This window comes from Drosophila persimilis, unplaced genomic scaffold, assembly GCF_003286085.1.
Source record: "Drosophila persimilis strain 14011-0111.01,24,50 unplaced genomic scaffold, DperRS2 tig00000191-arrow-pilon, whole genome shotgun sequence".
Taxonomy (NCBI): domain Eukaryota; kingdom Metazoa; phylum Arthropoda; class Insecta; order Diptera; family Drosophilidae; genus Drosophila; species Drosophila persimilis.
This window is the reverse complement of record NW_020825298.1, coordinates 5,677,803-5,703,325: the sequence shown is the minus strand read 5'-3', so window position 1 is coordinate 5,703,325 and position 25,523 is coordinate 5,677,803. Positions and strand designations below refer to the sequence as shown.

The following is a 25,523-nucleotide window of genomic DNA, read 5'->3' as shown; positions in this document are numbered from 1 at the left end:
TTTGTTTGACCTATTTCGCTCAACGATCAGAAGTATTGAATAATGAACATTGTTGAGATTTTTGAGAGTCATCCGATTGTGGCCACCGTCACAGTTTTTGCAAGCACCGGCTTAGCCGCGGAGCTAATAGTGACAGCAATAAAATATTTACGCAGCAAGACGCGACGCCGTCGGGTCCACGAGGTTCTCTTTTTCAACGAACTGGGAGAAATTTGTTACAAGGAGCATCAGAGCCAGGGTACGCAATCAGCCCCCAAAACTTTTGAATGCAAAAACAAGCACTGTAGCTTGAGACAGTTGGAGAAGATTACTATGCTGATCGATGAGGCTCAATACTCTATTGATATATGCATATACACGTTCACTTGTACGGATTTATTCTTGGCCATAAACCGCGCGCTGGATCGAGGAGTGTCCATTCGCATGATCAGCGATCACGAAATGGCCTATTCCAGTAAATCGAAGGTACTGAAACTGGCTAACCTCGGTGTGCCCCTGCGCGGACCTTTCACAACCAAATCCATGATGCACCACAAGTTCTGCGTGATCGACGGCGTGGCCCGGGTGCAAGAGATTATGGGACTCAAGAAGTGCAAATGGCCACGGCCCTACGAAAGCGTCCTGATAAGCGGCTCTGTCAACTGGACATATAATGGATTCGTTGGAAATTTCGAGAACTGCACGATTACCTCAGACGAGATTTTGGCTTGTCAATTCCAGGAGGAGTTCAACCGCATGTGGAAAGCATTTTTGGTGAAGGAGTAGGAGTTCCTAAAAAAGAGCGTCTATAATATCTAGTACTTTTATTAAAAAGTAAAGACAATTATCAAATGTTCCTTATATTGTGTACAACTCTCCTCCTAGATTAAGTTTCTTTAACCATTACAACAGGCATTAAAGCCCTCACGACTACGAAGAATTTATAGACTATTTAGCTTGTTGTTTTAATTTGTCGACGCGTCGCGTGAAGTTATCCTTGAGGCCATTGAGACGCTCTATTTCGGCGCGCAGCTCCAGGTACTCCAAATAGGAAACAGAGGATTTGAACAGGATTTCGTGTTTCAGGGTGAGAACGCGTGCAACCTCTTTTTTCTTTTTTTGGAGTGCCGTGAGCTTCAGTGTGAGTGTCGAGTCTTTCTTCGCGTTCTTTGATTTCTTCGATTTCTGCGGAGAGAGGTAATGCAATTATGAGTACGCATTACTTCATAATAGATTTTAAACATACTTTACTGATCTCCATTGTTGTCCTCGTGCTGCTTTTGTTATGAATGCGTTGTGAATGGCGAACGAGTGAAGAAGAAGCAATCGTACTCTTTTTTAAAAGTATTTTTCAGTATTTCAATATCGCGTGCCGGGTTTTTTTCAACAAGCAATTTGTGGTCACTCTACTCTGATATATATAGCTTTTTTTGTGAAATTCGTGAAAAAAAATCAGAAAAGAAAAAATGGGCTCGTCGTCGTCTGGCAAAAAGCACAAGAAGGATAAAAAGGCCAGGCATCGCTCGCGATCTGAGGAACGCCAGGAACGGGGCACTGAAGACGAGGATGTGACACATCACAAACACAAGAAGCAGAAGGAGCACCGTCACAAGCACCACAAGCACAAAGAGCGGGAGCGTACCAGCGAGGTTATCTCCTTGGAGGAGTCCGATTCGGATAGTAAGTGTGGCCGGATGGGATGCTGGTGCAGACCAAGCTCAAGGGCGATTGCCGTGGCCGACAGACCCAACTGGAAAAGCGATTCTTTGATTGTGTTGGACTGCCTGGGGCCCGGCAATTGCCTTGGTGCTGCACTATCCTAGTTCTGGACGTACTAAATTTTGGTGTTCTTCTCTCCGTTTCTTGTTTTTGCAGGTTCTCCGATGCTGCTGCCGCAGATTGTGAGTGGGAGAGAAGAAAGCCAAAAAATTTGATATAAGAAGAGCGATTCGTCAGCATCGTGATAGCCCGTTCTAACCTGTACCTCTTCTTTGCAGGTTCGGATTGTGTGGAGGTGCCAGTGGAGCAGAGCAAGGTAAGGGAGACATCCGCCAGGGAAAGGGTGCGCGAGCCAGAGCCGCCTGTCAGAGAAAGAGCATCTGCTCGAGATAGAGATGCTGGACGCGAGAGAGACCAGCAACGGGAAAGGGAGCGTGAAAGAGACCGTGACCGGGAGCGTGAAAGGGAACGCGACAGAAATCGCGAAAAGGAGCGCCCCAAGGACCGTGAAAGGGAGCGTGATCGGGACCGTGAGCGCGAACGGCATGGTGAGCTGTCGGCTCCACCTCCGCCACAAATATCCAGACACGCGGACTATGAGGGGCGCCGAGAGCGAGAAATCGAACGCGAGCGTGAGGCTCGCAAGCGTGCTGGCAGGGAGAGGGATAGAGGGAACCGAGAACGGTCCCGATCTCAGTCGCCGTCCAAGTCAGGACGCAAGCCCTCTGGACCAGCAAACCGAGAACGCGAGGCATTCGGACGCTCCCATTCGCCCATACCCGAAAATGGAGCTGGCGATGTTCTCTCAGTTCAGGAAACCAACAAACTTCGTGCCAAGCTAGGTCTAAAGCCCCTCGAGGTGGAGAGTGGGCCCAGCAAGGTGGCTCCTGCCTCGACAAGCGAGAATAAAAAGTCGGGTGGGGACAGCGATCTCTCCTCGTACAAAGACGAGTGGGGAGAGTTCCTTCACAAGCCGGCCGACAACCTAAAGGAGAAAAAAGAGGCGGAGAAGCTGCGTGAGAAGCTTAAGCAGCGCAAGGAGAAACGTTTCTTGGAAGAGAGATTGGCACGCATCAGGACGTTGGGGGAATCCGATGAGGAGACGGATAATGTCACCAAGTGGGTAGACAAGAACAAGCGAGTAGTCAATGAACGCGAAGAGGCAAAAAAGAAGGTAAGCACCATTAGATCTACAATTAATTTTTTTAATTCGAATAAAAATCATATTTTCCCCAAGGCCAAAGAGTTGGAGGAGCTTGATGAGACCTTTGGCATCCCAGAGATGGTCGAGCAGGAGAAGCAAAAGGCCCGTCAGCGTGCCTATGGCGATAACAATTTGAAGGGGTTGCGTGTGGAGCACGATATGGATGACTTTGGGGAAGGTCGCACGGTTATCCTAACGCTCAAAGATCAAGACGTTCTCAATGAGGAAGAGGGCGACACGCTGGTCAATGTTAACATGCTCGACGATGAGCGCTACAAGAAGAATGTTGTCAACAAAAAACAGAATCCACTCAGCTATGGCTACAATGTCTATGAAGAGCAATACGACGAGTTGGGCAACCCCATTGAGCGTTCCGTGCTGGAGAAATATGACGAGGACATCGAAGGACAGCCCAAGAAGCGCAAGAACTTTGTGATTGGCGAAAATTCCGAGGAGGATCGTGAGAACAGACGCAGACTTCTGGAAATCAAAACAAAGCTGGCTGGAAAACGTCTGGAAACATTGGAGGATACCAATTTGAAGTTGGCATCGGATACATTCAGTGTGGAGGAGTTGGCCAAGTAAGTTTTGAACTTTTTTTTAATAATTATATACCTTCTTCATTCCAAAATAATCTAATTCCCTTTAGATTCAAGAAGCCAAAGAAAAAGGTAAAGAAGCTTCGTCAGAAACTGAAAGCCGAAGACCTCGAGCCTTTGGCTGAGGCCGGAACATCAGGCATGTCGAATTTCGGTAGCCGTCAGGGACGTCATCGCGATCCAGAAGATGTTGATATGGAGGAGACCAAGCCAGAGGTTAAATATGAGGCCGATGAGGATGATGATCTCGAGCGTGTTCTATCCAAGGCCCGCAAGCTGAAGCAAAAGGAGAACATCATCAAGAAATCCTTGCCCATTGAGTTTGAGTCCATTCAGCGGGATATCAAGCCCGAGATCATCGATGAGGCCAGTTCGGGTGTGGTGCTCAGCAGTGTGGATGGCCACATCGTGCTGAATGCCACTGCTGAGTTCTGCCGCACCTTGGGAGACATTCCCACGTATGGCATGGCTGGCAATCGTAACGAGGATTCCAATGATATGATGGACTTTGACAAGATCGAGCAGCTGGACGATAATATGGATACGCACAATGATGAGCCAGCACTGAGCCATGGTACATGGAATTCGGTGAATCCCGATGAGGTTATGCAGCCAGCTGATTTGGACAATCTTGGCGATGATCTGGAGGACCGTGCCATTCTGGATGAGGAGCCTGATGTGGGCGCTGGTGTGGCGAATGCCCTGCGCTTGGCCCTGTCCAAGGGTTACCTTGAAAGGGAGGAAAAGAACAGGCCCAGCAACACCAAAATGGCACATCTGCAGGCCAAGAACTATTCTATTGAGGACAAAGCAGCTGGCGAAGACGAAAAGGTTGGCCGTCGTGATCGGTTCCACTGCGGACCCATTATGGACTTTAAGGATAAAGAGACCTTTAAACCCAACGTCAAGTTGGACTACATTGATGACAATGGCCGTATATTGAACCTCAAAGAGGCGTTCCGCTATCTGTCACACAAGTTCCATGGCAAGGGGCCCGGCAAGAACAAGATCGAGAAACGTTTGAAGAAAATGGAGCAAGATGGGGTAAGTCAACCATTAAATATATATCTCTCTTCATAATATATGTCTCAAATCATTTTTCCTATAGCTAATGAAGACAATGAGTTCGACGGACACCCCACTGGGCACTCTAACCATGTTGCAGCATAAGCAGAAAGAAACCAAGACCGCCTATGTGGTTCTCAGTGGCAACAGCAAGAATGCGGGTGGCGTAAGTGGCTCATCGATAGCCAAGTTTAAGTAGGGGGCCAACACACAGACACACATGGGATGTTTTAACCACCAAATCCAAGATAGCCATAACCAAATGCAATAGATCCTTCCCAAAAACGTCATACTAAATATTTTAATTTAGAATTCCCACGAATATGCAACCACAGCACCCAAATATGTAGTTCTCTTCATATTTATTCACATAATAAAATATATTCATTTATTCCAAATAACTGATATACACAGGCTCATCACCTTTCACGAGAGTCACTGCAAAGGATTCCATAATTTTAAGGGAGTTACACTTTTAAATTGTATGATAGACTCACCATTGAACGATCTTCCCAACAAAGTTCTCTTCTTGCCCTGAACCATCTCGAAGTTGCCTTGAGCCCCCGATCTGACGCCGCAGTCCATATTGGAGAATCTAGGCCCGAAGACCCAGCGACATGTGTTACGTGCATAGCGCAAATAGTTTACATGCACCTCATCCACATTCAGCGGCGACATGCCCACACGAAGAATCATCGTGGTCTTGTTGTTATCTCGGACAAAGTTGACGCCACCATAGCCGTAAATCATGGCTTGAAGGAAGCCACCGATGCCAGTTAGGAAGTTCGCGGAACCCTCAAAGCCCAACGGTGTCTCGCTCCACACCTTGAACTCGGGACGGACGTAGTCCTTGTAGCCCCGTTCGAAATACTCGTGGCCAAGCCATTCCTGACTGCTGGTCAGATAGTTGGTGGCGAACATGGACCAGGTCATGGCCGGTCCCGATTCTCTGGTCACATTGGAATAAATCCTCAAGTCGTTCAGGTGAGTGGTGCTGTATCGGGTATCACAAGATTATCACTAGACCTCTTCTAGAACTAAGGATCAACTCTACCTTGTATCGTATCGCAGGGGATATCCCAGCAGAATGGTGTCCGCCTGCTTGATGGTGGTGTTGACGACATAGCCCGCATGCTGGGGATGATAGTCTAGCGCAGTGTCGTGTAGAATCAACAAGCGATCGCTGACACGGCGCCACTTCTCAAATAGTTCAGTACTGTCATTTCCGCACATCTCGCCCGCCCATTCGGCAAACTCCAGGGCAATTTTGGACACCGCATTCGTATAGACATTGTCATCGACATCCGGATGATCCTCGTCGGGTCCCATCACATTCAGCAGGTGGCACACTGGACGGAATTCCTCACAGGCAGCTCGGCTCACCAGAAACTCGGCCACTTCGGCGGCAATCGGCCAGGCCTTATCGCAGACCCAAGCGTAGTCCCCCGAGTGGGCAAAAAACTTTTGTAGGGCAAATGAGATGTCGGGCGAGATGTGAATCTCCTGCTGGGCTACCTCGGGGCAGCAGGGATTCGTCACCTCAGTGCCCGTATATGCGCTCTCCCAGGGAAACCTAAAGGAAGTGTGATGATTCCGATCTGTTCTACATCTGTTAACGGAGAACCAAAATCTTTGTGTTCTCACCTGGCTCCCTTGTAGCCTTTTGAACGTGCATTGTACTTGGCTGCCTCGAGTTTCCTGCTGCGATAGTCCAGCACCTGCTTGCCATACTCAAAGCCAAAATGAGTGACCACCGGCAGCATCCAGATCTCCGTGTCCCAGAAGTTGTGACCCTGATAGTCCGCCTCGAGGTTGCCACGTCCCAGGCCAGTGGGGCTGAGGCCGTAGAAGGGCTCGTTGACCTGGTTGGTGCTTAGGGAAGGTAGCGAACTGGCCAAGTAGAAGATACCAGCATTGATGATCTGCGAGAGTTCCAGAACATTGCCCACCAGTTCGATGGAGAAGTCTCTGTCCCAGAAGTTGTGCCAGGCGTCTGTGTGTCTTTGCAGCATGCTGTTGGCATTCAATTGTAGAACATCCTGCAGCTCCTTGAGGGCAACACTCTGTTCCCGATCTATGCAGATGATGATGCGATGACGCACTTCCGCCTGCCAAGTGGGCCACTCCAATTGCAGAGGCTCCTCCAGAGATTGGCTAAAAATTATGTAGATCTCTTGCGGTTGTTGTTGGAACCGCTCGAATTCGATGATATCCGTGCGACCTCGAATTGTACGATAATCTCCGCTAGCACTGCTTCCATTGGAAACAACCACAAACTCAAAGGCATCGCTGGCATTACCAGGGTGTTGGCTAAGTCTCAGGAACTGAGGTGCTACAAAGAGAATCCCCTCATCAGGCAGTGTGTTACCTCCTTTCCTTGCTTTTACTTACAGTTCGCTCTGGTGCCATATGCGGTGCTTCTGGTGGCCACCACCTCATAGACCAAGGCCCTATTGAAGAACTTATGCGGATACGTTCTTTGCTCTATGGATAGTCCCAGGGAGTTGTAAGTTGTTATAGAACGGAAGTAGCCATCACGCAGATCCATCTCATAGCTAGTACCATTCACGGCCACATCCGCGTCTGTGGCGCAACCGAAACGATCGCAAACTTCCGTCGTGATATTCAGCCAATTGGGTATGCGAGCGCGCTTGCTGTTGCCTGCGGGCCCATTGTATACTCCGTTCATAAAGATGGCATCCCCGAAGACCGTATAGCCCAGATGACCATTGCCCAGGGTGGGCATAAAGTTTAGGTCCGAGGGGAGACTGCAAAAAGAGAGAGAATTTGAATCGTATACTAAATAAGATTCTTAGTTTAGCTAGTAATCCGAACCTTAACATGTTTAAGTATTTATAATAAAGGTTTAAAAGTATAATCGTTTACTTGTACATATATTTAAGCTTGTATATAGAAAGTCTTTAACTGAAGGCGACGGCTCAAGGATCTGCATACTTGAAAATACACTAAAGATATTCCAACTGTTGAGAATTCACATTATCGTATTTCAGATTAGAACGTTAGAGAATGGAGTTTTTCAATTATTTGCTCTTCAGTGCGAGTACTCGTATATTTGATTGATTAGATGAGCCATATTAAACCCCATTAAATCGCAAATATTTCTTACCGTTTGAGGACGGAATACATATGTATATATATGTATCTACTTGAAACTGGGTAAAAATAACTCATATTTGTTTTTCTATGTTATCTTTTATTATTTGATAATAAGTTCTTTCCAAAAATATGTAAAATAATTCCAAAGAACTTCAATATCAATTGAACACATTCGATACATCTTTGAAGTACTATATAAATTCCAAACACAGAAATATCTACCATTGATACAATTTGTTCCGAACACATACACATCACAATATGTAAAAATACAATATGCAGCAATAGTTTTATGTATTTTCTTTATATTTTAAAACCACTTTTGTACCACACCTGTAGGTCTGAAGCAGGTAAGATTCCGGGGTCGCAGCAGTGCAGACCCGGAGCACCGATAGAATCACGACAAACCAAAGAAAATTCAACATTTTTTTTGCCATCCGCTTTGCAGCAATGGTCCGACTATACTGAGTGTGTCTCACGTTCCCTCGTCGATTGCAAGGGACTTGTGGCTGATAAGGGCGTTGATAATACATACACGTAGAGGAAAACTCGCTGATTTTGTAATATTTTCACTTTGATTTAAATATTTATGCCATTCATTTGGAACCGAGTATGGAAATATTAAAATTGAAGTGTTTTAGCTTTCTTCTTATTTAAATTAAATACATTTCCTACAAATTTAACTTTTTTCTCTCAGTGTAATCCTTAATCTGTAAAAGGGGATTTTCGGAGGTGTTTGAACTGAGTGGGTATAATCTTTGGAGCTGCATTCCCATCATATTGTGTCGGATCTCTGCATTATCAAGGGCTTGAGTGCTCTGTTATCGGTTTGCAAATCGGCAAACGAATTAACTTTAATGGGGGATCGACTCTCTGGAGCCACCTTATCAATCAATTTTATTAGTTTGAATAACAGCTAAAATATTAAAGACTCCTTGCACGACAAGAAATGTCTGTCCTCAGGCTGGAACACATTGAAGAAGGAAATATTATCAATTACTTTCCCCAGTACTCGTCTTTCAAGTGTTCGAGTAATAGTCCTCCAAACTCATAACTAGTACGGTATCTATATCTATATACTTACTGAAACCCTGTGTTATAATATCGGTAATCATAGGAATAATTTATGCATCTTATAAAATATATTACTGCCCACCGTTTATCCACGTTTCTTTTTCTGGATAGAATACTGATCGAATAGATCATCCAGTTTCTTCAATCTAGTAGATACAATTTAGGAACAACAAAATTTGGGGGAGTCTCCAGTCGAGCAGCAATTACACACGTCCTGTATTTTGTTATTGGATTCTGGGGATCGAACTTCGGTAGCAAAGACATTTTTGTTCAATTCTCGCAGCGATAGAAGCAATGGGTGCTATATATATTATATTATTATACCCCTGTACCCATAGAGATTTAGTAATATAAGTATCTACAAGGTAAAAAATAATTTGAATCACTAAGAGTCTCCCCACCGTTTCGTGTTTTATTTTCCTTAACCAAAAAACCAATGCAACACTTATATATTTCGTAAATATCATAGAAGTATATCATAGAAGTAGAATATATTCCCCATCTAGCATATATGACTATTTCCACATATATTGATTAATCAAACATTATTTTCCTGTCTTCGTATTTTTAATAGATTCTTGTTCTTTCGACTATTGATGAACTCATTACGTACAGCTGCATTATTATCTCTGGCCATGACGGAGGATCTGGGGGGAAAGTGCTCATAAAATCGGGCAAAAACATTGAAGAGGAGGAATGCCTATGGGCATTGAGTGAGGTTTTCCACTGCCCCAGCCCAGCCCAGCCCGAGAAGCCGATAATATTGTCCCATGTCCAAAGGCAATTGGCATTCTTCCCAAGCACATAAAACTAATAAAAGAAACCAAAAAGAACAGAGAGAAGTACGAGTACACGAGTACGAGTGTCTGCGTTTTTATTGCCCTGCACTGCACTGAGAGATCTGAATGGGCAGACAAGAAATCGACTTGGATCAGAGCAGAGATTAGGCCTGACCCAAAGAGATCTCGGCAGACGAGTGCTGCTGAATGGAGACAATCATGAGAAATCTTCTAATGCCAAAAGGTAAGAGGAGAAGTCAGATGTAAAATAAAAATAAGAGTCATTAAAGATTGACTACTGTCAGGTGGCGGCGGCACAGACCAGATCTCTGTGGTTGGGTGGCCGTGGCCCTAGACTACATTCCTCTCCCTCTGTGTCTCTCTGTCCATCTGTCTTTCAGTTTTTATTATATTTTCATAATTCCTAGTTACAAGGTAATTATGGCCTTTGTTGCTGACTCTAATTACCTGAGAGTCAACGTTTGCCCATTCCCACATGGGATGGCTGCTCTAGCTCTAGCCCTTGCTGAGCTTTACCTATGGATGGGTCTTACCTCCTACCCCCCACCATTATAGTACCATCCTCCACATTTCCGAAATATTCAACGCCATCTTAGGCTCTGACAACGAAGCGTAACCAGCAAGGAACCGAACAACCGAAGCGACTAACTATAACCGATATGCGTTCGTGACTAAAACCCCATCTGTAACGTGTGTTACCCCTATCCTCCCTATACTTGTATGTTTCCGTATCTTACCAGACTATGGGCTCCCTCTCTCTCTGCCCGATATGTTCATTCTTTAAGTTAAATTCAGCTCAGCATAGCACTAATTTTAATGACGTTACGCCGCGATAGGTTTTCTGCTCAAGATCCATAAAGAAATGCTCAGGTGTTCGCTCGATGGCTCCGGGGGACCGACCGGCAGCCCAATCCTCTCTGTACTTGCGGTCTGTTGTGGCTTGGCACGAGATCTCCATCTGTTTGGATCTCCTCTGTGATTTACCCTTTTCCATTGTGCCAGTATCATCATACCATCATCCCCCGCCCCCAAAACACACATACGTTTGAGTACTCGTACTCCTATATATACTGTATATACGATTCAAGAAGTCAAAGTCGGGGAGGCTCTATCGCGATGTTGTCGCTTGCCGGAGCGTAACTGAAATATTAAAACAATTTTTTCCCCATTTTCAGTTGTTGTTTTGTTGTCGGCCATTTTGCCATTTTGGTTTGGTTTGGTTTGGCGTCAGATTTTTGTTTTCTTTCTTTTCGGTTTAGGTACTCCACTCGTATTATTTGTACGGGTGTACGAGTGTACGAGTGTGTGTATCTTTTTTGTTGTTGTTTTGCCAACCTGTTGGCCAAAAAGTCGCGTCGAGAAATGTACGCAACGAAGCGTTGCCAATGAGTTTCCGCTTTTGGAGGCATTGGGCTTAGTCGTGGGCTGTTGCCATCCAATGTCCGTAGAGCCATGCAACATGTCGGCAACAACAAAAACGAAGAATGGAGCTCTGTATATTTTAGGAGGATTTTAAGAAGCTGCGCGGGTGGACAGAGAAGTTCCTATAGTTGAGTAGAGGGTTATAAGAAACAGGGAATTGTCCAAGAACTTTGGGTATAAGAGATAATAGTGGGATTTTGTTGAAGTAAAATATAGAATACATAATCTTATACCAATAAAGAGAAGCCAAACTTCTTTATTTCCACTTTCGAAGCAAATTTCTTGGTATACATTTGGAAATCCAAGTATAAAAACGATTATTACAATTTTAGGGCTTTTTTCTCTGGGTATGGCTTTATCCGATAGGATTTTCTTATATCTAAGAACATTCATACACCGATTTAACCATTTTATACACCATATTATTCAGCTGTCTTATGCAATCTAACCTGAGGTAACTGTGGCATAACCTTTCTCACATCAACTTTCTAATCGACCCGAAATTACCGAATGATATTTCCCCTTTTTGAAATGTTTCTGCCCCAGCCCTCGTGGGCCCTTCCCTGCCTACCCCGCTGTGGCTTAAACATTTGCTCGCGTTTTACTCTTTTTGGCCAGGCAGGTCCCGTCGCGTCGCCGCAGAGTGTTTTTCTGCCTAATTTGGGCTGCTCTCCCCGAAATGAAACGCGTGTGAAAATTATGTCTATTATGCGGCCGCACAGCCATTGTCTCTATCATTGTGGCCCACTGCAGAGCAGATCATACAATACATTGTATTCAGAGAGAGAGATACATATACTATACTCGAATATAAATACAGGCAGCCCAACGATCATTTGCTTTCCCCCTGGGTTTTTTTTTGGGTGTTTTCCAACTGTGAGCTGGGAGCTGCCTAATTGTTGTAATTTGCCTAGGATATTATATTTATTGTATGCCAGATAATTATGATGATTATCTATGAAACGGAGTGTTTAAGCCCGCTTTTCTGTCGGCCATGGGAACCAAAAAGCCAAAAAGTGCCACTCTTTAACCCCTTCTGCAGGCAACACTCCCCGAAACATTTGCAACTCAATTATGAAAGAAGCGGCGACTTCTGGCCCATCTTCCCCAGCTGCTTCTGCTTCTGCCTTCTGCCTCGTCCTAAGTTTCTTCATTATGATGATGCACCTGACCATTCGTGCAATTTCAGCTGATAATTTGCATTATTTTTGTGCGCACAGGTGGCTCCAGCTACAGCACCAGCACCAGCTCTAGCTCCAGCCAGAGATACATCTACAACTATGGCTATGGCCACGGCTCCTGCCTTATTCATGGCTGATCTCACGCGCCAAGGCACTGGCTTTAATTACACTAGACAGAAGGAGTGTTATTTCAAGATGAACAAATAATCATTCAAGTTCAAGTTAGTCTCCACACATAGGAAAAGTATTCAACAACAAACATTTCTAAGGAAATGTACGATATGATATGTAAATATATTTAATGGAAGTTTCCAATTGCATCTGGTATTGATTCAAATAAAATAGAGGGAGGAGAGCTCTATAAAATAATTTGCAATCTACAAGATTTGCCACAAATTTATCATTCACTTAATATGCAATTTTCTCATGGTTCACGTGTCTCGACATTAAGATATTCGGCACTTCTTTTTGTATATCCCATATTTTGTAGCTTGGTGTTTGGCTTATTGCTGACTCCGCTTGCCGGCCCATGTGCAGTGTCTGTGACCTTTTCGCGGCTGCACTCCAATTCAATTACAAACAGAAAGAGACAGAGAAAGAGAGGGAAATAGCAAAAAAAAAAAATAATAATAAAAAACGAGAGCCTGGCACTTGGTGTGCAAAGATAATTATCAGCATGAGGCGCAGGTTTTGGGGATTGATATGTAAATTCCCATTTGCTTCATTTGTAATGCGTAAGTCATCCACGAAAAAATACACAGAAATAAGGAGAAGAGCTGGAAAGTGCAACTGCAACATCAGCGAACTGGGTGTGACATGTGGCAACGCTTGGCTGCCTCTTTAATTAGAGGCAGGTCAGGAGCAGTGGCTCTGAGCGTGGGAAAGCGTCAGACTCTCGTCTGAGTCTCCTGCAAGGATAGTGCGGTTCGGTACGGTTCTGGTAATCACTCAAAATAAAGTAAAATTCTGTGCGGTCTATACCAGAAATTTGTCTCGGAGGTTGGGTAGATGGAGCTCCCCCCACTTGGGGGTTGGTTAAACATTTGATGTAATTTTACAGCTGCTGGTTGGTTTAATGCCTAGACACAGCCCACGAAGCGTAACCGCAAGTCGGAAGACTGCCCGGAAAGTATCTGCAGAATTTAGTATCTTTTGGCTCGCGCGCTTACTCACCATGATTAGGGTCTACGCCGCCATGGAGATGCCAGATGGAAAACAGATTCCAATTATTACACCTGTTGAGCTCGGTCACCGAAACCCCGTCCCAAGATTTGTTTCTTTCTTATTATTACTACTTTTTTTCTTTGTACATTTTCATAAGTTACTTGGAGCGTGCTTCCTGCTACGCAACTATCCATCAACTCATTGTGGCCTATGGACCTGGAGTTGGAGATGGAGTTCGAGCTAGAGATGGAGATGGAGTTGGAGTTGGAGGTAGATCTAGAGAGACAGAGAAACTCCCCTTAGATGGCCTGGTGATAGCATCATTGCAGTCCATTCAGCACTCCGGACAGCATCGGATCCTCATCAATGACTGGGGCCATCAGTTCATAAATATTTCTCGCTTCTTTCTCATATAATCACAGGCTCTTGAAGCTGCAGCTTGTCCCAGTCGCCATTTAAGGTGTGAGCCTGGTTCGGCCCCGCCACAGGAACACAGGGACAGAGACCGGGACTGGAGACCCCTTTTGGAACATGAATCGACTTTAACCGGTAGCCGAGGCCCCCACCCCTCCCATCAACCCCCATCATCTTCGGCCCCAACACGTTTACGCATCATTGCTTCTCCATCTTCTCGGCCGATTGTGATGCTACTGCTGCTGGAGCTGCTTTTATAGAAATTGATTTCAGATTTTTATTGTTTTAGAGCTCTTCATATCTCACGTCATCTGGCTAGCTGCCGACTGCCTGCCCGTCTGTCCGACTGTAAGAAGACTCTTATTGATACAGCCATTCGCTAGTAATAGAGTTGTTATTGCACTTTAATTGAAGTCATGTCTAAGGCGCCATCTGCACTTCCTTACACCAGCCAACAGGCAACAGGTCTTGGGAAAGCTTCTTGGGACATGGTTTGCGTTTGGGGTTGGGGTTGAGGTAAACTGAAATGAAAGTAAAGTAATTATAGTATAATAAATATTTTTATTAGATTTTAGTTATTAAAACAAAGTAAACTCCTGGTTATACATTTCTAAAGAATACTATTTGCGGATACTACTACTATTATTCGAATTGGATCCTACAATTTCAGGTCTTATAATGGAATAAACAAGAGTAGGCGAAATATGATAGAACTAAAGGTAGAGTTTAAGATTACGGTCACTTCATCTGTAAAACTTAACGTAACCTGGAAGCATCTAACATAATCTATTAAAATATTATCGAAAATATTTCCAAAACATCTTGGTTTCTCCACTGCATGCTTAAGAACCTTATCCTGATCGGCTATCATGTTCGATGGAATCATCCTTTTCTTCCCATTTCCCTTAAAATTACATTCTCTACCTACATATGCACGTCTTTGAAGCCTCAAACAAGTTTGTTTTTGTTGTCCAGTGTTCGTTCCTTCGCATTAGCCAAGAATGTGCTTTACATTTTGTTGTAACTGTACCCAATGCTGTGCCCGCTGCTGCTGCTTCTGCGGCGGCCCGGCTGCGTGTTTAACACATAATTCTTTCACAATTTTCCATTTAAAGCAGCGGAAAAATAATGTTTGCATTCTGCTGTGGCCGTGGCTGTGGAGCCCGACTCGGGAGTTGGATTCATCCGGGCACCATATTGCATGTTGGCCAGCTCTATCAAGAGATAAGCGTCTAAATTATTATCATACTTGTAGGGCGCTCTGCTCTCCCTGTTTCTCTCTATGTCTATGGGGGTAACCTCTTTGTCTCACTCTGTGGCAACCTGTTGATGGGTTCTGCCTTTTGCACTTTTTTGATTTTCTGCTCCGTTGAGTTTGATATTTTGTTGCATGGAACCATTTGGCTCCGCTGCATCCACCACTGAGCGCAACTGTACTCTCAAAGAGGTTGTGCAAGGGGTCTGTCCCACTAAATCGTGGAAAATTGTAACGACTTGTAGGCACTTTCGGCGACACCCCAAAAGAAAACACGTGCGACACTGGGCTCTCGGACCGGCGGACATGCTCAAAAAGATCTTCTTTTTTGTTTTTTTTTTTCGCTATCGTAGATCTGTCAAAGGCAGCCGTCCGTAACCAGAATTTCATATATAGTACTACTCGTATAGTAAAAACTAGAACCCAAAAAAGAGCCGAGCCGGGCCAAATGCTTTTCACTGAATTGCTATGAGTTGTTCTTTTGGTTTCTGGTCTCTGGATGAGTTTTCAGTTAGGTCGTAAAATAATTGTCGGACTGGAGCTGCTGGCACTAGAGCGCGACACATATCATTGCCCTGATGAACGGACTTGGACAGGGGCCAGGGCCCTAGGTCTGTGCCTGGCTTATGGATCAAAGTAGAAGTGGAAGAGTGCCCTGTAATTATGATGAGGCCAATACAAGAACCGACCCTAAACGCAGCATTTTGTTGTTGTCTCCCTCCCGCTCCACTTCTTGAGTAATTAAGAAATCCTCTTTTCAGTTCTGTTCTGTAATATTTTGTCGCTCTGTTTTTTTTTCATTTTGGGTTTTTAGTATGTCCGGGGCTCTCTGACAAAAGTTTCACAGAATTCAGAGTTTGGTTTTGTCGCTGATGCGGCGTGTTTTGATGACTTCACTTAAAGTCAAATGGCTCCCGTCCTGTACTCGGGCATGTGGGTTATTAATGTTATTATTACTTCTAGTATTCCAGCATACAAAGACGGCTTGTTCTTACGTTATGAACATAAATGAAGGGTCCACTGGTCGGCTACAAAGTAGGTAACTGGCCAAAAAGCAGAAGGGCTAGGGTAGCTTCCGTGCTAGGGAGTTGACTGAATAGAAGAGGAGCTTTGGTGGTTAGTAAAAGAAACTGGGGATCGTTTGTGGGAGCACAAAATTAGCTAGAGTAAGAAGGCTAGTACTAGGGCAGATTTTCTATTTATAAAGCTATTCTATTCTATTCTATTCTATTCTATTTATATATTTATATAGCTCTTTGAACGAATTGAAGGTTTCAGAGTGTTACAATCCACACTGATATCTTTTATAGATCTCATTGTATTTAAGCTTCGTTTTTGTTTGTTTCTATTCCCATTCAATGGCACAATCTTAACCACTCTAAGGTATCAATAAGTCCTCAGGCAATATGAACCTTTCAGAGTTCCACAATTTCTTCCCCCGAATGCTCCGACGACTACTGTTCTGTTCCATGTGCCGTGTTGATCCAAAATTAAGCTTTAGGCCCTTTTTTTCGGTGTTGGCTTTTCTTGCTGGGCGGTCAATTGCTTTTGACCCGAACCCCCAGTGCTCTCGCTACTTGGCACATCCGTTAGGTAGGGTTCTGGAAATGATTTTCCTGTTTCTTTTTTTTCGGTTTTGGGGTTTGGGGGTTTGGTTTTGGTTTTGGTGAAAGTTCATTAGACTGTTAATTGCAGTGCCAGATACTCGGCGGAGAGCAAGAGGGAGAACCATTTGCAGGATTTCCAGCAATCCATATGGTGAAAGTCTCGAGACACTTACAGTTCCGTTCCCCAAATGCTTTTCCAAATGCAATTTGGCTAAATGTCTTGGCCAATGATTGCAACAAAGCAGCGAAAAAGAAAAGAAAGAAAAACAATAACGAAATCACAAAATTGCACAATTAGCCGAAACAAATCGCCGTTGGCTCAGCTGACTCATTTCATAGAAAAAAACTATATCACCTATATGGCTTTAACACTGGGACTGGCACTGCCACTGGGGTGTCAGTCATATGCTGAAGCGACAGAAAAAATAATTTCACAAGCGGAAATTTTTTTCTTTCCCAAAAACTAGAACTTCCGCAAGGAGAGACACAGCGAGATGGGAGGTGGGGAAGGGGCTAGAGTTTCTATGGGGCATCCATGCCAGAAGCATTTTGTTGAAACTGTTTTGCGCCTCGTCATTTCCTTATCGAAAGGTGAAAAGAATAATGTCACCAGCAGCAGCCCACGGGCATAATTAATTATCCCTTTTTCGGGGGGCTACCGTTTCGATACAACCTCCGTCCAACGTTGTCATGCAGGCGCACCACCTACTCGTACATACATACATATGTATATATGTACTCGTATGTATATGTATATTTATCCACAGTCGAATCGTGTTCCGAGGTGCACCCCTATGCGAAGAGAGTAGAACAGAACCGACAGCCATAAACATTATCGCATGTTCTACACTTAGATCATCAGCTTCTGCGGGGGTTAGACTCAGGTATACCCATACCCATACCCATACCTATACAGTAGTAGGTACAGGTACAACGACACAACAACAACAACTACAACATCGCATCGTCACGGTTCGATGAGTATGTGAAAAATAAAAGAGAATTACAAATAAAACTGAAACACATGAGCTGCGAATAGTTCGACTTTTGTGCCGGTATTCAACGAGCTGTTAGCTGTTGTCTGTCGTCTGTTGTCTGGCCAAAATAATAGTTACGTTTGTTCATCATGCTAGCTGTTTCTCTAATACACATTTCTATAAATATTTTTAGTTTTTTGTTAGAACAATGCTTGGCGACAGCCACTGATGTGCCAGTAAATTCCGTTTGGCTTTTAAATTTACGAAATTATCTAAAGTTTAATTTCAAACTCATTCCATAATTTATTTTGGATTAATCTAAGTTCAAAATAATTGCTTTAATTTAGTATAATATATTGAATATATAGCTATAATATATTCCTCAATGGTTATTGGGTTTTCAAAAATGTATTTTCCCAAATGTATTTGTAGATCTCCAATTTATAGTCGAACACTTTGTTTAAATGAAGATAAAGTCTAAAGCAATCGTTTTTTAAACACAGTGATTTGTTTGGATTTTATATTTCACCTAAAATATTTGTATTGAAAACGTTTAAGCTTATAGCCAACGAAAACCCCCTACCCCTAATTTGTTCAACCTGAAAGGAGAAATTCAAACAATAAATCTACTATTTTTGTGTGTTAAAGTTTTGATAGCACACGAATGTCCATATGATCGTAAATTTAAGCTGCACTTAATTTTGACTCTTCTTCTGTTTGGCCTATTTCTTCGAGAGAGAGGATGAATCGGGATCACATCATTAGATGGATAAATGTATGTTCGCCAACTTCCTTTATTATATTTTGCCAGAGATCATTTGCAGAACGTATTTAGGCTGCTGCTTAGCCAAATGGAAAGCCAGGCCCGAAGCTTCTGCAGCGGTTGCTGTTACTGTTGCAGCCCATCCTCAGCGTCAGTGGCACATCCCAGCTTGCAGCTTGTGGCAGTGGCAGCTGCAGTTTGTTGCTGCAACTAATTGCATTTGGCTGGCATCGCTGGCAACAGCTCGTCTAACGGTTGCGGCTGCTTCCGTTAAGCAGCATGAAAAACGACAAATGGAGTTTTTTTCTTTTTTTTTTTTGTTTTATTTCTCTGTATTTTGATACCCTTGCCGGGGGCATTATAATTCTGCACAGAAGTTTGAAATACACAGATAGTGAAGTTCCAGTACAGTAGGCTTTCAAGCCAAAAGAACACTTCCTCTTGAGAACTGAGAGCTTACAGAGATTAAAAAAGCAATGGAGTTTCCGGAAAAGGAAATTCGCGCCTAAAAAAGCTTTCACTGTACATATACTCTTGGCACCGGGTAAGTCCCTTAGCGCAATAGTTTTTCTAAAGGTAAAGGTAAAGGTAAAGGTAAAGGTAAAGATTCGCTGGTTTACTTTTAACTTCATTTAACATGATTCTGCCGTTTTTGAACAAAATAGGAGATTAATCTTTTAGCAAGCGTACCTCCATCTTCGGTCACAAAGACACCACCTCGTTTTCATGTTTATAGTTGTTATTTTTGTTGTTATTTCCAACGAAATCAAAGCATAGATCACCCCGTCCCAAGAACTAACAGTAGCTCAAAAAGATTTCCACATGACTGCAGTTGCAAAAACATTCTCCAAGCCACCGACGGAAGTTCGCAACTATTAAAAGGTACCAGTTTCTGGGGTAAAGGATTCCATTTCCATAATGATAATAACCTTTAATCGATTGAAGACCCATTACACTCGTGCTGGGACATCCGATTGGGCCCTGTGCAAGGCCCAAAGGAATGCGCCCAAAGGAAGCTAGTTCCGGTTGGAACTGCTCATAATGATAAGGAGATCGCAGATCACAGATCGGTTATAGGTGCTGTTAAGAAGATTGCTTTAAACGGTTTGGTAATGTCCATACAAATTAAAAAAATGATCGGAGAGCGGAAGTGTTGACCAGCGCTGGCACCTCTGCCACGAAAATGTCAACGACAGTAGCAGCAGCAGCAGCAGTAGTAGTAGTAGTTCTCCAGAAAAAAGTCGGAAGAGACCTACGAGAAGGCAGCTTTTTCACAAGACCAACTTTCGTGTGAGTCAGCGACAGACATGATCATTATGATCAAAGAGCGTGGCTCTCTTCGACTGTGGAAGCGAGATGGCCTCACCTTAAAGAGAGCACCACGATCAAGAGCTCAAGCTCTCGCTCTCTCTCTCTCTCTCTGTCTGGCCGCCGAAAGAGATAGCTATAGCTGGGAGCCTAACAGGTAATTACACCTGTGCTAATACGCTTCGCTGCGCGGCAGCAGCCAGAGCGAGACCACTAGAGTGTCGGCGAACATTTGGAGAGTCGCAAGCTGGCTGCGAGGTTACAAAAACCCCGTGTCGTCGTCGAGTGCTGGCAAGTCGCAAAGTGGAACGCAAAGGCGAACGAGCTAAACCAAAACGCGGAATCTATACCCACAGTATACAGTATATATATATATATATATATGTATATGTATATATATATATCTATTTAAATACATATCCAAAAGTGCCCTGAAGAGAACTCTACAGAGTTGAGAGTTTGTCGGACTTCGACTGGGGTCTGGTGGCTGGCTGGCTGGCTGTTGACTGCTTTTGTGTACGTTGCTTACCTGTCGTGTTGGCCACGTTTGTGACGATCTGATCAGTGCACCGTCAGCCAGCGGCGCGCTCGGTTCGTACGAGCAGAGCGCGCACCCAACAACAGCAACAAGAGCCGAACCCCACATCCAGAGAACTAGCAATCGCAGAGATACCAAAGAACAAAAAAAAAGTGTTTGATAAACTGATAATACAATAGAACCCAAAAGAATATTTGCAATCAGAAACGAAACGTGGCGCACACCTATAAATAATACATATACACTCGTATATCTTTAAACCCAAAAGACATATCTATCAACTAATACCGATATAAAATAACAGCGAGCGAAAAATGCAAAGACAAAACCTCAACCAAACCTAGCGGCAAAGTGTCAATAAAACTCTCGAATTCATTAACACAACTCACAAAACGTTCTATTAGTAAGCACTTGCAAATTTCAACGAAAAGTTCCAGCGGAAAGATAGCTGAAAACCGCTGAAAACACTGAACGGAACTGAACTGGAGACAGAGTCCCATACAGATATGAAGATATATATATATATATACGTATATGTATATATATAGAGAGAGAGACAGAGAGAGAGGTGGCCTAGACGAGACCAGACTAGACACAAATTAGCGTGGCCAACAGTCAAAAGGTCTAATAGAAGCGCGTGTATACGAGTATATACCCATATAGCTGTATTCCATACACCTCGTACACCTCACCGAGAGACCCCAAAAGCCATGATCGTAAAAATGTCGACAAAAAATAACCAACCGAAACGATGGCGACGAGTCGAGACGAGACGAGACGCGAGGCTTGATGCTTTCATGTCCTTGGCCTGTAAAAGGGCAGGTGAGTTCAACATTAAAAAACATTTATATAGAGTTTGGTTTTTTTCTTTGGTTTTTGTTGTATTTTTTTGGTTTTATGATTATTGGGTGCATCATCATTAATCACCGACGACCGAGAGCGTGGCGGCAATAGGCTGGAAAACCTAATGGATCTCTCTCGGCCATAGCCGAAGAAAATCTATTGAAATCGATTGTGGCACAGCTAGAAAAAAAAGAGAGGGAAAAATTGAAAACTAATTGATCTAGCCACAGTTGATTCCATTCATAGCACCAGCTCGAACGAATGGTTTCGAAAGTTTACCTTGGCAACAGCAGGGCCTAGATAGAGATATGGTACCGCGGGGTAGGAGAATTCGTTCAAAGGAAGTAGGTACATATACGATGGAGATAGGCACAAGTGACAGATAGCTTTTTGATTAGCATATTTTTTAGAATTTGATTGGGCATGAAATAAGAAGGAAAACAGTGTGATATTTCTTATGTTTGATGTTCTTTTTTAAGATGTGGATTTAAAAGGTTTCTTTTTAGGAGTGGTTTAAACATTTCTTATAAAAGATACAAACCAAAATTATAGATCCAGGAAGCACTGCGAAGTGTGTGCCCCCTTGTAACCATATTAAACAGCACAAAAATGTCTACAATTAAGAGCTAAGGTGCTTCCCTTTAGAACGTTCTCAAAGAAAAAAAAAACCCCCCCTATAACCGGCACAATGCTTTCTTCTCATACGTTCGCACAAAGCCCAAAACCGCTAATAATTTTCAGGCCATAATTCCCGCTGTCAAAACTGGCAAACCCAGAAATGGAGCGGGGAAACAAATCCCTCAATTTTCTGCCCAATCATTTCACATAATTTGTAGCCAGGGCAGGCCATTCGGAGGAGCATTCGGAATGGCATGGAAAACATTTAGCGGCGCTTTAAACAAGTCAATAAACGATTAAAATAATGATTTTTCAAAAGACCTAAAAAGAAGTCGAGATCTCCAAAAGCCTAAAACGAGTGCCCCCCCACACACACACACAGACACAGAAAAGGTAACACGGCCCACAAAGAAAAAAGAAGTATATTACAAAAACACTCTCAAAGGAAAAAAAGAGTAAAGTTTATAACAACAAAAAATGATATAATAAAAGGCAGCCTCAGTGAGCTGCTCAGTGCTCGTGGAGTGTTGGCTATAATTGCGAACCGAGGCATCGGGGGCATCGAGTGACATCATTTTTTTTTTTTGGCTTTTTGGACAACTTTTATTTTTGAGTCTCCGCTCGGGACAGATATTGCCAAACAAGTTGTACAGAGTCTGTGTATATATGTATATACATATATATCTGAGAGAGCTTTAATTGCTATGACTTTATTAGGTTATCACAAGACAGACACCAGGGCCAGGCCAGGCCAGGCCAGACCAGGCCAGAGCAAAGCTAAAGCTGATCTTGATGCTTGATGCTTGAGTTATGTCTCATTAGCAACACGTGTGAGTGCCGGCAGTACCAGAGTACCAGTGTACCGGGACCAGGGCCAGATCGAAGACGAACAGCGAAAGACGGCCAGCCGGGCGAAAGAACCCACGAACGATCGCCTCTTCTCGTCTCGTCTCCTTCTAGCTATATGTATCTCTCTCTCTTCTCTTTCTGACCCGCTCAACGCATACAGTTGCAATATCAATTACAGCATGCCACAGGAGCACAGTAAGCAGTAAGCAGTGAGCAGTAACTGGTTTCGGTTAGGGTAGAGGCAGAGGTCTTGAAGGGTATATGAGGATAGGCAGAGGATTGTAAACCCATTTGGAAATGGTAATATAAAAACAAATTCTAGAGACAGTAAAATCTCGTTTATAGATGCTAAATCTCGTCTTGATTGATTTCGAATTTTAAACGCATTCTGGAGCTACCATTTCAATGAAATCCTTATAAATCGGGAACTAAAGCAAATATATGTTCTCCTTTAAACGTGAGTTTAAAGTGGCTATTCCTAGAAAATCCAGTAATTTAATGATTGCTAGAGTAACCTTTAGTCGATTGATTCCCTCTCATGATCTCGTGGGGCCTGGCATGCAGTTGTTGCTGGGACACCTTATGCTCCTTGCGCTCACAGGTTTCATGTTGCATTTGCCTTGACTTCATCCTCATCCTCACACAGAAAATGACCCAGAGCGATCAGAGCAGAGAGCCACCACCACCAAGTACCAGTGCCAGTACCAGCCACTGCCTTTGCCACTGCCACTGCCAGTGGCACCGACATGCCCCATACTCATTGCCATAAAGTTGCAGCAGGAAACCAAGTCCAACCGGCAGCAACAACAATTTGCAAACTCATGATGCAGCCTTAAAAGGCCGCCTCATCCGCTCTGGCAAATAAAAAGTGCGTGATTTGTGTGATGTGCCAAACCACCAGAGAGGGCCAGCAGCGACCCAAGCCGAACCGAACCGAACCGAACAGAACAGAACCGGGAGAGATACCAAGAGAGTGGAATATCTCAAGTCCCTGGCAATCCATCAGGGCAGTCAGAACCGACAGAGTCTGCCGGAGGTCTGTTGACCCCTAAGTGCTCCTCGGCAATCTCCCGGCCAGCATGGCTGGCTACCATGGTCGGTATCCTTGGCTTCCTCTCTATCTCTCGCTGGCCGTTGTGCATGTCTAATTGCAGTCAAGTTGGTGGAGTGTGAGAGGCTCTCAGGGTTCACTCTCCACTCGAGGTCCGTGTGAATACCGCCACCTGTCAGCCCCAGCGGCTCTGGGTGATAATTGCCAGCGGGTCAACACATCAGCGACTTCTGCAGCAGCAGCAGCAGCAATAGCAGCCACATCCACATCATCAACAGCATGCAACAGAGCGACTTTGAGAGCGTCTTAAACACACACAAATCCGACATAGAATCTACTTATAATCTGGCTGATGATAGGATAGGCCTAGGCCTAGGCCACTCGCCACTCGTGGCAGACCACTCGTGGTCATGTTCGGTGAGCTGACAGCTTGGCCCGACGGGGCTGACAAATGGTCTCTGGTCTCTGGTCTCTGGAAAGAGCTACCATTTCAGCAAAACGGATTTGCTTACATCATTATTTTCAAGCTAATTCCAAAACTGTTTTTGGGAAGTTGACCAAAATCGGACTGCCTGCCGTACCTCTCTTCCGCTTAAACCCCCCAGTGGCAGGCAGTTCCCAACAGCAGCCACAGCCACAGCCACAGCCATAGCCATAGCCACAGCCACAACATTTTTATTAGGTTGACTGGCCAAAGGTTTCTTTCCCATTCAAGTGGCTTGTCACTTGTTCTGTTTTCCCTGTTTTCTGTTCGGGGCACTTTTAAAAAAGTTGTTGGGTTTCCTGGAATGGCCCCAGAACAGCAGTGTCTCTCTCTCTCTCTCTTTGCTCCCTGTCCCTGTCTCTATCTTATTTTTATGTTATTTTTTTTATACGAGCAGTACTCGTATGTTTGTTTGTGCTGACGGTAGCTGACCTTTTTGTCGATGTTGCTAGTGCTCTGGCTGCTGTTGCTGTTGCTGCTGCTGCTTCTGCTTTTCGGGAGAAGTTGTAAAATGTTGTTCAAAGCGCCGCAAAAACCGTTGGCGTTAATGATCGCCGCTGGGCATGCAACGAGGAGACTGAGGATCAGTGATGAGAAAACGTTGCCTAATAGCTGAAAGGAACTCGAACTTAAACTCAAACTCAAACTCAAAACCCAAAACCTGAACCTAAACCTGAACCCTCCTCAACGGCAATCGGCAATGCCTGAACGTTTTTGGGCTACCGGTTGCGTTTTCACGCAACAAATGGCAACATTTAAAAGTCCATTCCATTCCGCCTGCTCATCTCCAAGCAAACGCAACATCTTCAGCCTCACCTTCAGAGCAGAGCAGCGCAGAGCAGGCTCAGAGGCTCATCCTCACAGCCTCATCCCCCAGTTCTTCTTTGGGCACAGGTGCACAGCGGGCAGCAGTCACAACATAGCACTGGCTCATATATCTTGGCTCTGAATGGCTCTTGCCAGAGGACCCAGAAGATGCTTCTACAGCCAGAGTACCAGAGGGCGAAGAAGGCGAAGGCGAAGGCGAGGGCAAGGCTTTTGCGGTGTAGAGCTGGCTCAATTGATGCTGACAGCGAATGAAAGGCTCTGGCTGAGAGACTGCAACTGAGACCTCGCCGAAGAAGAGCTAACCCCAAGCCACAGTGGTCGAAAGTCACATGAAAGTGTGACAAATATTGAAGAAAAGATTTGATTTTTAGTTAGAACTTATGGAGGGAGGATCTTCTCACTAAATGTCTCATAAATATTATTCAAAAATTCTGTAAGTCTTGTGCATTGATTTTAAGGTACCCTTTTCTTTTAATTTGAGGGCACATCTGGAATCACTGTTCCACTGTTCATGGGTTAGCTTTTCTGCCGTTGGGCTAACTTCTTTGCCAGATGTGTAAACCAGTTTTTTTGGTGCCCATTGGAGTCTCGACCACAACCGACGAACCCAACAACCGACGACGCCGACGACGACGATGACTTCGACTCCCCACAAGATCAATTC

At 44.2% G+C, this 25,523-nt stretch overlaps 4 protein-coding genes across 4 annotated transcripts; 2 read left to right on the top strand and 2 right to left on the bottom strand.

The window, feature by feature from the left end:
- The first annotated feature begins 23 nt into the window (after positions 1-23).
- Positions 24-930, top strand: LOC6589693 (mitochondrial cardiolipin hydrolase). Its single transcript, XM_002015170.2, has one exon. The coding sequence runs from the start codon at positions 43-45 to the stop codon at positions 763-765; it is 723 nt and encodes a 240-aa protein (XP_002015206.1). The 5' UTR covers positions 24-42; the 3' UTR covers positions 766-930.
- Positions 789-1,257, bottom strand: LOC6588678. The gene is made up of 2 exons (XM_002015171.2): positions 1,226-1,257; positions 789-1,164 (listed from the first exon to the last, which is right to left on the bottom strand). Exons 1-2 carry the CDS (start codon positions 1,238-1,240, stop codon positions 928-930), a joined length of 252 nt encoding a protein of 83 aa, XP_002015207.1. The 5' UTR covers positions 1,241-1,257; the 3' UTR covers positions 789-927.
- Positions 1,258-1,435: 178 nt separating this feature from the next.
- LOC6588679 (U4/U6.U5 tri-snRNP-associated protein 1) lies at positions 1,436-4,967 on the top strand. The gene is made up of 5 exons (XM_026989105.1): positions 1,436-1,659; positions 1,977-2,872; positions 2,936-3,483; positions 3,552-4,545; positions 4,610-4,967. Exons 1-5 carry the CDS (start codon positions 1,446-1,448, stop codon positions 4,763-4,765), a joined length of 2,808 nt encoding a protein of 935 aa, XP_026844906.1. The 5' UTR covers positions 1,436-1,445; the 3' UTR covers positions 4,766-4,967.
- LOC6588680 (protein-glucosylgalactosylhydroxylysine glucosidase) lies at positions 4,912-8,108 on the bottom strand. The gene is made up of 6 exons (XM_026989106.1): positions 8,017-8,108; positions 6,958-7,334; positions 6,211-6,898; positions 5,621-6,139; positions 5,064-5,560; positions 4,912-5,004 (listed from the first exon to the last, which is right to left on the bottom strand). The coding sequence occupies exons 1-6, from the start codon at positions 8,106-8,108 to the stop codon at positions 4,955-4,957; spliced, it is 2,223 nt and encodes a 740-aa protein (XP_026844907.1). The 3' UTR covers positions 4,912-4,954.
- Between the last annotated feature and the right edge of the window lie 17,415 nt (positions 8,109-25,523).